The sequence below is a fragment of the Dipteris shenzhenensis genome, chromosome 6, assembly GCF_047967505.1.
Source record: "Dipteris shenzhenensis isolate YYH24624 ecotype China chromosome 6, Dip_SZ_1.0, whole genome shotgun sequence".
Taxonomy (NCBI): domain Eukaryota; kingdom Viridiplantae; phylum Streptophyta; class Polypodiopsida; order Gleicheniales; family Dipteridaceae; genus Dipteris; species Dipteris shenzhenensis.
In genome coordinates, this window is record NC_141601.1 from 27,196,132 (window position 1) to 27,210,770 (window position 14,639).

Here is a 14,639-nt window from a genome sequence, read left to right on the forward strand (position 1 = left end):
CTGCAAAACAAGAAAACTGTACCTTGCCCTGAGATTTATGATAGTTGTAGTGGCATGGTCCACACCTCCTGCAAGTGTGGCCCCATATATCTGGTAATCAAAAACAAAAAGGATTTCAGCCAACATTTAATAAGAGTTGCTTTTAAGATACTTCCCCAAAATGTCAACATTTTTGTCAATATCTTATAAAGGCTAAATTGATACACAGAATTTAATCAAACTAAAACGATCGAGATTGTTCATGAGTTTAAAAAGTCTTTCACGGTTTGTAAATGAGGCTCAACGGTTTAACTAGAATTCCAATTCCAACCAAGAAAGGTAAACATTGTACTGGCATACCCTAATTATAGGCATCCAGATTAACCACCTTTGCAAACACTTCTTGCTCAACTTTTCTGAGCTTTGTCATCTTTTGTCCAATCACTGTAAAGCATTCTGATCGAACAATCATATTTCAACGATAAACGCAAAATTGTTGTCAGCACAAATAATAATTTGAAACTTTCTAAGATCTCATAAGATTGCGGCATGTACTATGAAGCACAGCATGGATATCAACTCAAGGACAACCTAGCTACCTTCTATTGAATATGCCATCAATGGCTCTAAGATCCAATTTCAGATCTCTTGCTGGAGTTGACAGCAGCATTCGGGTATTTGATACATTCTTCAGCAAAAGTGATCCTTGCCTTTAGTGGTTGGTTTGGCCAACCTTCTTGGGAACTAGAGTGCTCTGCCAATCAAGTCTTCAAGGCTCTGGTAGAGAAAACTGCAAACTGTATCAAATCACTCTAAAAAATATGAGCATGGACCTAGGGATGCAAAACTATCAAAGTGGGCCAGGTTGAGATAGTTTGCACTCTCCTATAAAGTCATAACCAAATGTTAACACACAATGTGCACACAAACATGTCGCAAAACAGTCCGCTAGGAGTCTATAACCTCGAGCCTTGCCACAAAATGGATTGTATTGATTTGATCCGTCAATTTCAAGGTACTGGCACACACCCCAAAACCCTTGCCAAATTTGAATGCCCCCGATTAGGCCATCTAGTGACCCCATGTTTTGGCGCTTGGAGAGACATGTAGGTGGAGGTGCGGATTGGTGGCACCTTGCAATCATTTTGATTGCTCATCAGGTCCTGACTCAAATAAGTTTGAGTCTGCGTAACCAAAACATGTCACCTTATCATGGTGGCTTTTGGGTTGAGCCTCCATGAGCCAAATCCAAAGTCTTCACCCCATAGTTACAATTGGGGTCAGCATTGGGTCCTTGATCCCCCAAAAACATATATCTGACTTAAAGAAGAAAATAAATGCAATGAAAAACAACTTTTTTATATAGGATACCTCTTTGATCCGGTCCATAACATCTTCCTTGTCACTACCATTGCTTGTAGGTGTGCACAATTTTTTAGGAATTACTCATCCAGTAAGCCATACTTTGAGGTTCACTAACTGAAATAGTGTCAATACTGGATTGATCTATCTTGGTGAATCTATTCCGCAACCAATTCCCTTCATAGCAATCGCAGCCTTTTGTTACTTTTAGTTTCATTTAATTTCAGGGATGAGCTTCGTCCTTTGCTGGCTACATTGAGATGTATGGTTGCAATCATTACGGACTTATCGAGAAGCAACAGAAGAAGTTGTTTCTCATCTAAGGTTAAGTCTATAACCCATGTCCTCAACTTTGCTATTGACTCAGTTTAATGGAGCTGAGGAAGTATAGTCTGTCATAATGACCCTTTGTACTCACTCAGTTTACTGAAAATAGAGGGTCAATAAGTACAGTGTTGTTTAATGACACTTTGTGAGTTGGGACTTGTCAAGTACATTGGCATACCTTACAACTTTGTGGTCTTCAGTCAGTTCCCTCTTGCATCAATGTCATCTATGCCTTTCCATCCCCCAACAAAGAAGCTTCTCTTGCATAATGGTCAGCAATTTGTGCCAATGATTGGCATTAGAAAGTCTCCAGAGTCAAAAGATCCAAGTCCCACTAGTCAAATCGAGTTTTGTATTTGGATTCTCCTATCCACCATTTACAAACTTTGAATGCTTAGCTCTTGAGTCCCTCAAAAGATCTCAAGGGTTGAGAGCATGTTTGAAATGCTTTTCAGTAGAGAGAGGTATCAAGAGCAACAAAATTTGTTGTTCTACACTTGGGGGTTTCTAGCACCTGGTGGAAAGAACCCAAGAGCATGGGAATCCTTTGTAAAAGCCCTTTGTGTCCAATTTCTTCCTTGCCACTTTAAGCAAGCATCATTTTTGAATGACATTTAGATTTTACTAAAAGATTCTCAGAGCTCAAGATTTCAAAAGAATCAAAAAAGGGGAGTCAATAGGAAACTCCACTCCTCGGGTTGAAACCTCAAATCCGAAATTCCCTTCATCACTACCGCTCCAAATCCTTAAGGGATCTTATAGACCACGCTGAGACATGGGAGCCTGAGACTTCCACTTCTAAACATGCTGAAAAGACAAATCAATCCAGCCAGCTCACTCCTTTTGTGAAACCTAAAGAAAAAAATGGTCAAGACGATTTAAGTCCCAACCCTACCCTCCTTGAAATCCACCATAGTTCTAAAGTAGTTTTAACCCTTCCAAACCAAACATTTATCTCATGAGGGCAATACATGAAGGCAAAACAAGTGCTTTAGGTAGGGAGATAGGCCCTATGTACAAAAACTATCCGAAGAATCCCACATCTTCTAATACCAAATCCAGTTTATCTACACCACTTGTCAAAATTCATGCAAAAGATGATGTTCTCGTTAATACCCAGAAGGATATGGACTCCCAAAGACTATTGAAAGCATGGGGGTCGATCACACGATCACCAAGCCCTCATTGAGTTTGACTCAGATAAGATGAGATGGGGGATCTCCTTGAAGTTCGACAAGACGTTCAGCCTCTCCAAGGTGAATGACTAAAAACAACAGTTCCATGCGTAGGAACAAGTTTCCAAGGTATTCCAATCAAGAAAGGTTTCTCATTTAAATCTTGAGGGATTAGTGGTGATCCTCAGCATGCCTTGGCACCATCACAAAGAACTTCGACAAGAAGATCATGCAGGATAAATAGGGACACTGTCCCACCTATTAGCTCCCATATGAGTGCAACGGGGCTTAATACTAGTAATATGGGTAAGCATTGTGCCAGATGTGCAAGTGAAGAGGAAGTGGCAGACTTTGCCATGTGGGCAGCAACATATCATCCTTCTTGGATTTGGTTTACGGCAGCCAATGAGGCCACCCTGGTCAGCAGAAATGGTTGACAGTGAGCCCATAGTGAGGGCTGTTTGTGGGGCTTTGTATAGCCCAGCCAAGTGTCCATCGCAAGGACTAGCAAAGGGCTGGGGAACTGCCCGGCATAGGCTTGTCCAGGTGGGCAGGCATACGCTTGTAGGTAGTGACACAAGCCAGTAGTATTGGATCCAAGGCACAACAAAGACGGGCCAATGACCATATGCCACATGGTAGACTGGACCAAGAGCAGCAGCAAACTGCACAATGCAGCCACGTACAGCAGGTACATGTCTGGACAAAAGAAGTACTAGTTAGAGGCTGAGCTTCTGTGTGAGTTAGTCACCACCATGTTTTGACCCTAGTTAGGGTCCATCCTAGGGTTTGTCTTTATGACTACCCTAGCTTTGTAGTCCATTCTTCTTGCTGCAATCTCATACAACTTCCTTCAGCTCCATTCTCTCACTTCCATCTCCAACATTTGGAATTAGAGCCAGGTTTCCCTTGCCTCCCAACACCTTCCCAACACCCGGGGAGCTGTTCTATCGCAAGAACCTTCAATTCTGTAGAGAACTTGCAACCTCCATTTCATTTCAGCAGATTTCGGCTGATTTTGAAGCAACTTAGGTGCATTTCGACCTTTTCCAAGCTGAGAATCAACATCTGCTGCTGTGCGCCTGACTTCAAGCTGTTTTGGAGCTGGCGACTGATTCTGGAGCTGTTTTCTTGTCTCAGAAGCCATTTGCTCTGCTGGTCGACCTGTTTTCCTTTTGTTTGAAACTGTTTTAGCTACTTGGTTTCTAGCTCTATTGCAGCCTTTTAGAGCAGGTTTTAAAGCAGACGACTGCATTTTTGGCAGCCTTGCAGCTGTTTATTTTGTCCCAGAACAGGTCGACCCGTTCTTTTGCATCTTTTTAATCTTCTACAGGGTTCTACAGAAAGCCTTGCACTTTCGGATCTGCAGCGTTAGTTCCAACGCTGGTTGAGCCTATTTTTCACACACAACAAGCGTTTCGTGGTCATTTTCGGGACTTTTTTGCTGTTTTTGGGCTTTTGGAGCTGTCGTTCAAGCTCTTTTGGTAAAGGACAGCTCATATGTTGCACTCACGAAACCAGACAATCACAAAGTTGTACGAATGGTTGAGCCATACAACCAAAAGTCACTCCCACCCTTACTTCATCGCACATTGGGTCACTTCATCGCAAATCAGGTCAGTTCCTTGGGATGAACTTGGGCTCTGCAATTTGATGTTTGGTTCAGGACAGAGGTGATTTTCAGAGGGTTTATGCCTTGTTGTGCCAAGCATTAGCTCAATTTTTGAGTTGCAGTACACATCCCACAAAGGGAGTCTTGTGGACAGTTTTGAGGCACATCCTTGAGCCAAGTATTGGCTTTGAAAGTAGGCTTTTTCTTGCTTGAGCAGGGTGTCACAACACACGAATGTTTCTGAGTTTTCTTTCCTCTTTTTCCTTTGCTTAAATGGCACATAACTATCCAAATGATATCTTTCAGATGCTTGCCCAGAAGGATACGTTGGTAGCACCAATTATTCCCTTTGGAGCTTTATTGCTTTGCTTGCCAAGGGCCTATGGGACTATGTCACAGGTGATGAAGGTCATCCCAATCCTGTTGCATAGGTCCTCCGCGGCAAGAGGGGAGGGGGAGCATGGTGGTGGCGCAGAACGTAGGCAACAAGATTTTGAGCAAAGGAGGTGGGATACTCGAGATACACAAGCCTTGTCATTGATTTCTACTTCACTAAAGAGGTTTGTTTACCATACCTCATCTTCGGTCCTGCCAGACTTGAAAGCTGCTTGAGATATTTTCAAAGCAATGTATTAAGCTTGCAATGAGGCTAGAGTCTCATCTTGCACAAGTAGCTAGAGTCTCATCTATGCAGGACCATGTCACCAAAATTCAACATTTGCATGAGCAGCTCTTGAATATAGCTGAAGTTATGCGAAATGCGCAACTTGCATCTACTATTTTGAATTACTTATCGAAATCCTATCTGTCTTTCAATACATCGCTCAATCTATCAATGAGGGGTAAGTAAATTAGGCATCAAACAGCTCACTTTCATCATGCATGGATACCTAAGCCCTAGCTCAATAGGAGTTATGATAGGCTTCCAATTCTGAAATTTGAACTGTTCAAGAAGTTTCCAATGTACTTGGACTGCAAACTAACCAGTGCCCTTGTTGTCTTGTACAAATTGAATTCCGAAATAATAGTGTACCAGCCCTAAATCAGACATCTCAAACGTCTTCTGCAATTCAGCCCTAAAATCTGCAATTTTAGTAGCATTAGTACCCATGAGCAAGAATACACACTGGAGCTACAGCTCCTGCGAACGCCCCCCCCTCCCCCGCTCCCGTCTACCCCCCCTCGCGCTGCGCGGCCCCTCCCCCTCCCCCTCCTCCTTCGCCGTCGCCTCCCGCCGCGCCCCTCCGTCCCCCTCTCCGCCCGCCGTCCCCCCCGGCTCCGCTCCTCCCCTCTCCGCTCTCCGTTCCCTCCCCGCCTCCCCCCCCTCGTGTTGCGCTACCACCCCCCCCGCCCTCTCCTCCCCCCCCCGCTGCGGCGCAACACTGCCCCCCCCTCCCCCTCCTTCCTCGCCTCTCCTCCCCGCCCCCTCTCATGCGGCGCTGCCACACCCCCTCCCTTTCCCTCCTCCTCTCCCCCGCCCTGCGCTGCGCTGGCCCCCCCCTCTCCTCCTTCCTTCCCTCCGCCACCCGCTCCCTCTTCACCACCTCTCCCCCCCCGCTTCCCCGTACCTCTCCATCCCTCCCTCTTTCCTCCCCCGCCTCCGTACCACTCCCCCCCTCCTTCGTCTCTGCCGTTTCCTTCATCTTGTGCCAATCATGAGATTTCAAGCCGTATAATTTCTCTACACCTCTTTTCTTGCTCTTTTCTTATTTTTCAAAGGAAGGAACCTTCTATTAATGCTTGAAAGACTTCATTCAAAACAATAACCCCAAAGGTGATGAGAATCGAAAAAAACCGAAAAAGGCTGAAAGAAAAGAACCGGCCTGTACCAGAGAAACCTAGCTCACTGCTTAGGGGATCTTTGGTACTGGGGCTAACAGCCAAGTGAGGGGACTATATAACTAACAAATACCGCGCAGCGTGAAGATGTAGAAAACTCTTGTAGGCCAAGCCTTGCAGAATCGAGTATGCCTTTCGATAGTCGCTCTAGAGCCTCCAGTCCCACACTCCCAGGTGGAGGGTAGAGTGTACATGATATCCTGCCAGATGCCACCCATGGTAGCCGTGGTGGGCGAAGGAGAGGGCTCTCAAACGAGATCTCGCCTCGATTCAGCGGATGCAGCAGTCTTCTCCAGGCTCTGAGGAGCTCAAACGGCAGGAGGTTCGAGCTCGAGCCATGCTGGAGGAGATCACCCAGCGACGCTCAGAGTTCTCGTTTCATGCTTCCAAGTCCTTCTAGGCTAGGAAAGGCGACGGGATGTGCAGAGAGTTCTTCAGGACTCATGGCCAGAGGTCAGCAGGGGAACAGCTCCGATCTCTTAGAGCGCAGGATGGTAGTGTCAGGACAGATCCAGACGAGGTCCGGGACTTGGCGACAGATTTCTACAAATCCCTGTTCCAGCAGGAGCCCCCAGACCCTCGTGGCCGCCTATGCAGGGAGGAGGTGTGGAGGTATACACCGTTCCTCGTGCAGCCTAGCATGAGTGATTCCCTTCTCGCCCCTTTCACCGTGGCAGAGATGCAGGATGCGGTGAGCGCTATTGATGGGCAGAAATGCCCAGGTGAGGATGGCCTCTCTTGAGCTTTCTTCACCACCTTCTGGGAGCAGGTCCACCAGCCCTTGCTCGCAGCCTTCCAGCATATCTTCTCCAGCGGACAGATGCCAAAGAGCCTTGCGACAGGCTTGATTTGCCTCATCCCCAAAGGGGGGGACCGTCAGGAGATCAGACAGTGGCGCCCTATCACCCTCCTCCCGACTGCCTACAAAATCCTCGCCAAGATGATCAGTAGCCGCATCCGCCCCCTGCTACATGACTTGATCCATGACACCCAGACTGGTTTGTCCAAGATCGCAGCATTTTGGACAACATTTTCACTTTCTCAGAGGCGATGGAGTGGGCCCAGCACAGTGGCCAACACCTTGCCATACTCCTTCTTGACTTTGAGAAGGCGTACGACAGGGTAGACTGGTCCTTCTTGGAAGGTACACTCTCTCGGTTCGGTTTCCCGGACGAGTGGATCAGAGATATTGCTAGCCTCTACAGGTCGGGCCTCCAGCCGGGTTATCATCAGCGGCAGGATGGGGGAGAGATTCACCCTCGAGCGCTCGGTGCGTCAGGGCTACCCGCATGCGCCCTACCTCTTCCTATTTTTTGCGGAGGCCATGACTCACTTCCTACAAGCCCGTACCACTGGTCTTCGTGGGATGCGCCTCCCTATTCGAGACGATGCAGAACTTCTAGACTCCGAGTATGCAGATGACAGAGCGAGTGAGACTGTCCTTAGAGGTTTTTTGCCTAGCCGCTGGGGCGAAAATCAATTGGCATAAGTTAGTTGGTTTTCTTATGGATCCGGGAGCCAGCTCACAGTGGGGTATTTTCCTGGGGTTTCCCTAGATCCCTAGAGGACAAACGACACGTTACCTGGGATTCCAGGTAGGCCTGGACATCAGGCTGGCTCAGCAGTTCTTACCGGTCCTAGCCTCCATACGACGGAAGCTAGCCTCCTGGAGCACGGCTCGGCTATCCTTGGCAGGCAGGGCCCTTGTGGTCAACCAGGTCCTTCTTGCCACCACTTGGTATGTGGCCTCTTGCTGGTGTTTCTCGAGATCATGTGTAGCCCAGCTGAGGAGACTGGTGCGGAACTTCCTTTGGTCGCTCAGATGGTTCCGGCACCACCAGAGCCCGGGTCGCCTGGCAGACGGTCATTCTCCCCCAGACAGAGGGCGGCCTTGACATCATAGATCCAAAACTGCAGAGTCAGTCACTACTTGGCAAGTTAGTCATCTGCGGTCTGACCCCAGGAGGGCAGACGTGGAAGCTCTTGCTTCAGCATGGTCTCAGCGCATGTACCCCCCAAAGAGGGGGTGATTGGCAGCCATCTATCCGGTGGATCTTCACTTTTGCCCCATTGACTCAGCCCCGTTCCCCCTTCCTCCGTAGCCTCGTCTCGGTCTGGAGGAAGTTGCCAAGTTCCCCCTAGCTACCGAGAGGAGATAGACAGACAGCCCCTGATCTGGAGCAGCCAGGTGACAGATGATACAGGTCGCCAGCTTGGAGAGAGATCCCATATCCCTTGGGCGCTCTGGGCACGTGGGCCCGCGCGCTCGCTCCGGGTTTGGAGAGACGTCTACAGCCAGCTGAGCCCAGGCGAGCTGGCAGCAGCAGTAGGTACGGCACGTGGGATCTAGGCTCGGCGAGCGAAGATCAATGCTGCCATTCCTGCAGGTTGGAGGATTCCCATGATCACCAGACAGCTCTTCCCGGGAGATGAGAGGTGGCTAGGACAGTTCACACCCCGAGGCATTCCTTTGGTGGTTGCAGGCCTTTTCTCGGACTCCTCGATCCACTTCTTCTCCGTCGTCGATGATAGCTGCCTCCAAAGCAGAAAGGCCGTGATCGACCCCCAGCTTCCCTGGCAGCGCCTTCGCATCATAGGGCTACAAGGGAAACGTGGCATATAGACCCCCTGATTATGCAGGACCAAGACTCGACTCTGGATATGGGAAGGCCATTCCTTGACAAAGGTGGAGTGGGACCCAGGGGAGTGGCGCTGGCCACCATTGGAGACCTCAGAGAACCCTACCCCCTTCTTCTCTTACAGTGCGCGTACTGGTAGGCGTGCTCTTGGGGCTCTCCAGCGCGGGCTACCCACACAGGCACATAGTTGGTATGCCCAAGGGATATCTCTAGTCTTTCTTCGCACATTCTGGAAGACTCTTTGGGCAAGCTGGCGGCCGAGGAAGATCTCTTACTTTCTTTGGATGGTGGCACACAAGGGGCTACCAGTTGGCTGCTGGCTGAGGCAGATGGGGCAGGAGGGGCACTGCCAGATGTGTTTTCAGGAGTCGTCCCTAAAGCACTGCCTTTGGAGCTGCTCGCATGCTCAGACAGTTTGGAAGGGAGTCATGGGGATCTTAGCCAAGGCTGCACCCGAGCTAGGACCGGTCACTTGGGGAGCCATTTGCTGGTGCAGCACCGAGATGGGACATCACTTGGCTTATGAGTTCTCTAGGCAGGATCTAGTCTTCTTCATCACGCAGGCCACCTGGGCATACATGGACAGCTTCCCTTGGCATCTGACAGAGACAGATGCAGGAGCGATGACTCGGCACCCAGTTTGGGAGATCATAGGGAGCATTGCAGGCTGGCATATCTGGACTTCCAGATGCGCGTAGACCTTAGGATATCAGGCTTCTTCTGCTACCCAGACCCTAGCAGACATTTGGAGCACGATCATTCACACGCTCAAGGGTCAATGGGATCAGATTCAGGGGGAGTCCCGGGCAGGGAAGGAGAAGAGACGGCGCTTCCTTCGCGACTGGGACCACCGAGAGCTGTTCTTCCAGCACTCTGCTCAGAGTCTTCAGTGGCATTACTCCCCCCCACCGTGGCTGTTTGTCCACTCTCCGATGATTATGCCCTGAGAGGCTTGTAATTAGTATTTTGGCTCCTCGGGCTGTATCCATTTTGTGATTGCAGCCCGCTGGCCTTTAGGCCCTCTTGTACTCTCGTTTTCAAGTAATATAACTAGCACTACTTTTTGCGCAAAAAAAATTAGTACCCATGAGCAGCATATCATCAACATTACAAGATGATGATGAGCAAATCCCCACCTTCTTTCTTGACATAAACGGTTGCGCCATTCTGCATACCTTGGCTCGTCAAAAAGGCATCAATCTTTGCATACCAGGCTCTAGAAGCCTGCTTAATGCCATACAAAGTTTTCTTTTTAACTTGCAAACTTTGTCTTCCTTGCCAGGTACAACAAAAACCAATGGGTTGAGACACATAAACCTCTTCAAGGAGGTCCCATTTTTAAAATACAGTCTTGATATCCAACTGATAGATATGCCATCCATAAAACGAAGCCACAGCAGCCACACACCTAATTGTGGTCATACGAGAAGTGGGCGCAAAGGTTTCAACATGATCTATGCCCTTTTTTTGAGAAAAGCCCTTTGCAACAAGACGGCCTTCGTAACCGTCAATAGATAAAATCAGATCTGCTTTCAGCTTATATACCCACTTTGTACCTATTGCTTTCTTGCCCACAAGCAAGTCCACCAAATCCCAAGAGTGGTTTTTCTGAATGGAGTCAATCTCCACTTGCATAGCCTGCAGCCAATGCAAATTATTACGTGCATCACTAAAACATCATCCTCATCCATTTCTAGCAAATTATTGCCCAAGCTGAATCAACACAATTTGCATCCTCAGTGTCTCTAGTTCCACAACGTGAGCAGCCAAGAAATCATGTAGAGAGCTTGCTCTCCTAGAGAGTACAAAGCATCCAGCGAGGGACTGTCCTAGATTCTTGCGTTGCTGAACTTTATTGTGCCACAGCATTCTCAACTTCTTGCTGAGTGATACGACCAGCCATAGGCTGAGCTGAGGCATCAACAACTTGTGAATCCCACTGCAAATTCTGATTTTCCAGCTCCAATATCAAAAGAAATGGGCAGTAGCTCTTGAAATGCATCTAATGAACCCTGATTTTTTGTCACATATTACAAGAGGCAAATCTGATTTCTCAGCAAAAACAGCACTTCTACTAGTGAAAACCTCCTTGGTAGCAGAAACTGTAACCCTTTCTTTCAATGGTGTAGCCCACAAATATGCACTTCTCAGCTTTGTCGTCAAGCTTTCCTCTCAATTCCTGAGGAACATGTGCATATGCTACACATCCAAATGTACGGAAGTAACTGACATTTAGTCTTCTTAGTGATACGGTGTCATAAACTTAAGTGCTTTGGTGGGACACCTATTCAAAACATAATTAGAGCACATTATTGGTTCCATCCAAAAGTTGTGAGGCAAACCTTTGGCCTTAATCATGCACCTAGCCATCTCCATTAGTGACCAGTTCTTCCACTCAGCCACTCCATTATGCTGAGGAGTATGCATCATATAGCCTTTCTTACCCAAGAAGTTCACTAACTCCTTGGATATGTACTCCCTCCCTCTACTCAACTGTAGGGTTTGTATCTTGCAACCAGATCGATTCTCTACCAAAGCAATGAAATGCTTAATCATGGTGAGCAGTTTTATTTTTTTCTTGAGTGCAACGACTTAAGTGAATCTTGAGAAGTCATCTAAAAAAGTAACAAAATAGAAGAGACCTCCAAAAGACTGTGTCCTCATATGACCACAAACATCATTGCGAACTAGCTGCAACTTCTTTGCATCCATGACTGCACCATTGTTAAGAAGACACCCCTGACATATATGCTTAGGAGGAGCTTGCAAAGGAAGTAAGGCATCTACCATCTAAGATTTTTGCAAAAGCATAAGACTACCCAAACCTAGCATGCCATAACTTTGCATACTGCATCGCAGAGATAGATTTAGAAATTGAATATGCACTTTGAACATGCATCAAGATGAAAAAGACCACGACAGAGTGCGCATGTTAAAACCAATGCATAAGCACTCTCCCTACCACGAACCATACACTTGTCATCCTCAAAGATCACCTAAAATCTGTAAGCCATTCTATGAGCTATCCATAGGTGCAAGTTATTCTTTGGTATGTGCCTTGTAGGCCTAGTTATAGTCGTGCGCATGTTAAAACCAATGCATAAGCACTCTCCCTACCACGAACCATACACTTGTCATCCTCAAAGATGACCTAAAATCTGTAAGCCATTCTATGAGCTATCCATAGGTGCAAGTTATTCTTTGGTATGTGCCTTGTAGGCCTAGTTATAGTCAGTTACGACTATTGGCACAGCTAGTACATGTACCACCTAGGTCAATTAGGACACTTAGTCCAGTTAGGGCAGTTAGCCCTAGGGTTTTGTTATGTTGGCTCGCTTTTGAGCCTCCACGACGAGAGAAGACCGCATTTTGGAGCATCCACCACAAAGGGAGCTGCGTTTTCAAGGCGATTTCCAGCCTGCTGCAGCATTTTCGTCTCACATGTGGATTTATTGCTGCTGTATGGAATCCATACAACTGTGCGGCCCTGTACAGACGCATTTAAGGCTGGCGTGGAACTGTACATACTATATTTATTGTTGTACGGCACATTTCGACCTCATTAATGCAATACGAACCTATCAGACCTGCAATTAATACAGTACGAAATCTGTACGGACATGTCAGACCACATCTAATGCTGTACGAAAGCTGTACGGATCTGCCAAACAGCATTTAATGCAGTACGGATCTGCCTTGGGGTGCGTTTTAGCTTGAAGGTTTCCCAGCACTTCAGAGCTACTTCATGAAGCGTGCAAGTGTTTTGGAGCTGTCTCGAGCTGCGTGCCGGCTGTTGAAGACTTTTGGAGGCTGTTGGAGCGATCTAGAGGCCTCTCCTTGAGCCCATTTCTTCTCATTTGGCTTACCTTTGCCTCGGGCTGCGAGTACCGCTTCATTGGATCTCTCTCTTTTCATTTCTAAGTGCTCTCCTCCTCATGGGAGCACTTTCTCTTGCTGTAATTCTCATTTCCAACCCTCATTTGCTCTCTTTTTCACCTCTCCTTCAAGGGCGAATCTCTCTGCTCGCATTCAAAGCCTTTCAATGCTATTTTCGGGCTACATCATTGGGTAAGCCGCTGTTGCATTGGTTCTTTCCAAATTCTGCTTCATTTGCATTTTGGAAAGGCCCCGTGTTGCCTTTTGGGGATTTTTCTTGCAACAGGTGCACCTTGGGAGAGCAGAGTCTCTTGCAGGCATAAGCTTTGAAGCTTGAGCAGAATTTTTTCACTTGATTTTGAGAGGTTGCCTCTCTCTCATTTGCTTTTCCAGTTGATGCATTTGTCTTGAATTTCAGCACCATGACTAGCAGCAAGGATGATTTGTTTGGGATGCTTGGGGCTGATGACAAGCTTGATGGCACCAATTACCCCATGTGGTCATACATGATGGGTCATGTTTTGGTTGCCAAGAATCTATGGCATATTGTTTCAGGTTCTGAGGTCATGCCTACACGCAATGCCGCTTTTGGTGCTGCACCTACTGCCTCGGGTTCTTCTTCAGGTGATGGGTTTTTAGGTGATGGTTCTAATCCTACTTCCAGGACACTTGCAAATCTTGCTACAGGTACTTTGCCTCCTACACAGAAGCTCAACCTATTAGTTTTCCACCTTATAGGATGAGCCAGCTTGAGGAGAATGAGTTAGCTTCACAGCTACAAGATTATCTGAATATGGGCTATATTCGCCCAAGTAAATCACCATGGGGTGCACCTATCCTCTTAAGAAAGAATAAAGATGGTTCGTGGAGAATGTGTGTAGATTATAAACGACTGAATAAAGTGACAATTAAGAATCGATACCCTCTTCCTCGTTCCAATGATTTGATAGACCGTTTGGCTAGAGTAAAATACTTCACTAAGATTGATTTGCGTACGGGTTATCACCAAATCCGTATCTATGCTAAACACATAGATAAAACCGCATTCCGAACTAGGTATGGCTGTTAGAATATGAAGCCAAGTTAAGTCAGTTTGGTGTGTTCTAGTGTGAGTTCTAGTCTAGTGTGTTCTATGGATGCCACGTGTCATATTGGGAGTTATCCCATATGCATAGGTGTTCGAACATATGTGTGTGTGTGCTCTTATATAAGAGTTGTACTTGTCTAGTGTCAAATCAATCAAGTATCAAGCTACAAGCTCTTTGGTTCATTGCTCTAGTCATTTCATTTCCATTTCATTATGTGTCCTTTTGAGTATCACTTCCTCTCTCCCTAGCCTACCCTCTCTCTCTCCCTCTTTCCACCATGTTCCTTCATGTGGTATCAGAGCCTCCCTTCCTACCTTCCCCTTCTTCTTGCTCTATCTAGAGGATGAGAGAAGCCCGCAAATAAAGGCTCCCCTCTCCTCTAAGGTAGAGCCTCCCTTCCCTTAGCCTCGCCATGGTTCCTCGCCATCAAGTACTCTGGCGTCCTAGTGATTGCTCCTGGTCCTCGTTTGTGAGTTCAGCTCACTCCCGCATCAGTTCGTGGTTCTCCCTCAGCATTGGCGGACATTCCTCATCAGTTGGTCGCCAAAAACTTGTTTTGGATCCAACGGCTGTTTTTTGACCTTTTGAGGTCTAATTTTAACGTTTTTTGACATTTTGGCACTGCCCAAACACAAACGCATGAAAACTTACTCTTTTAAAGCCTTGGCCCACCCCTTCCCGTCAATACCCTTCCCACCCCTTTTCTATGAAAGCAACAAGCATGTTCCAAATGTAACAAGTC

The 14,639-nt window shown here is 47.2% G+C and overlaps 1 protein-coding gene across 1 annotated transcript in view; it reads right to left on the reverse strand.

The window, feature by feature from the left end:
• FIP37 (FKBP12 interacting protein 37) overlaps nt 1–14,639 on the reverse strand; it is a 90,246-nt gene that overhangs the window by 60,593 nt on the left and 15,014 nt on the right. Inside the window, exon 4 of the mRNA XM_087375820.1 lies at nt 23–90. Coding sequence (XP_087231946.1) covers nt 23–90 — 68 coding nt within the window. The remainder of the gene's footprint in view (nt 1–22; nt 91–14,639) is intronic.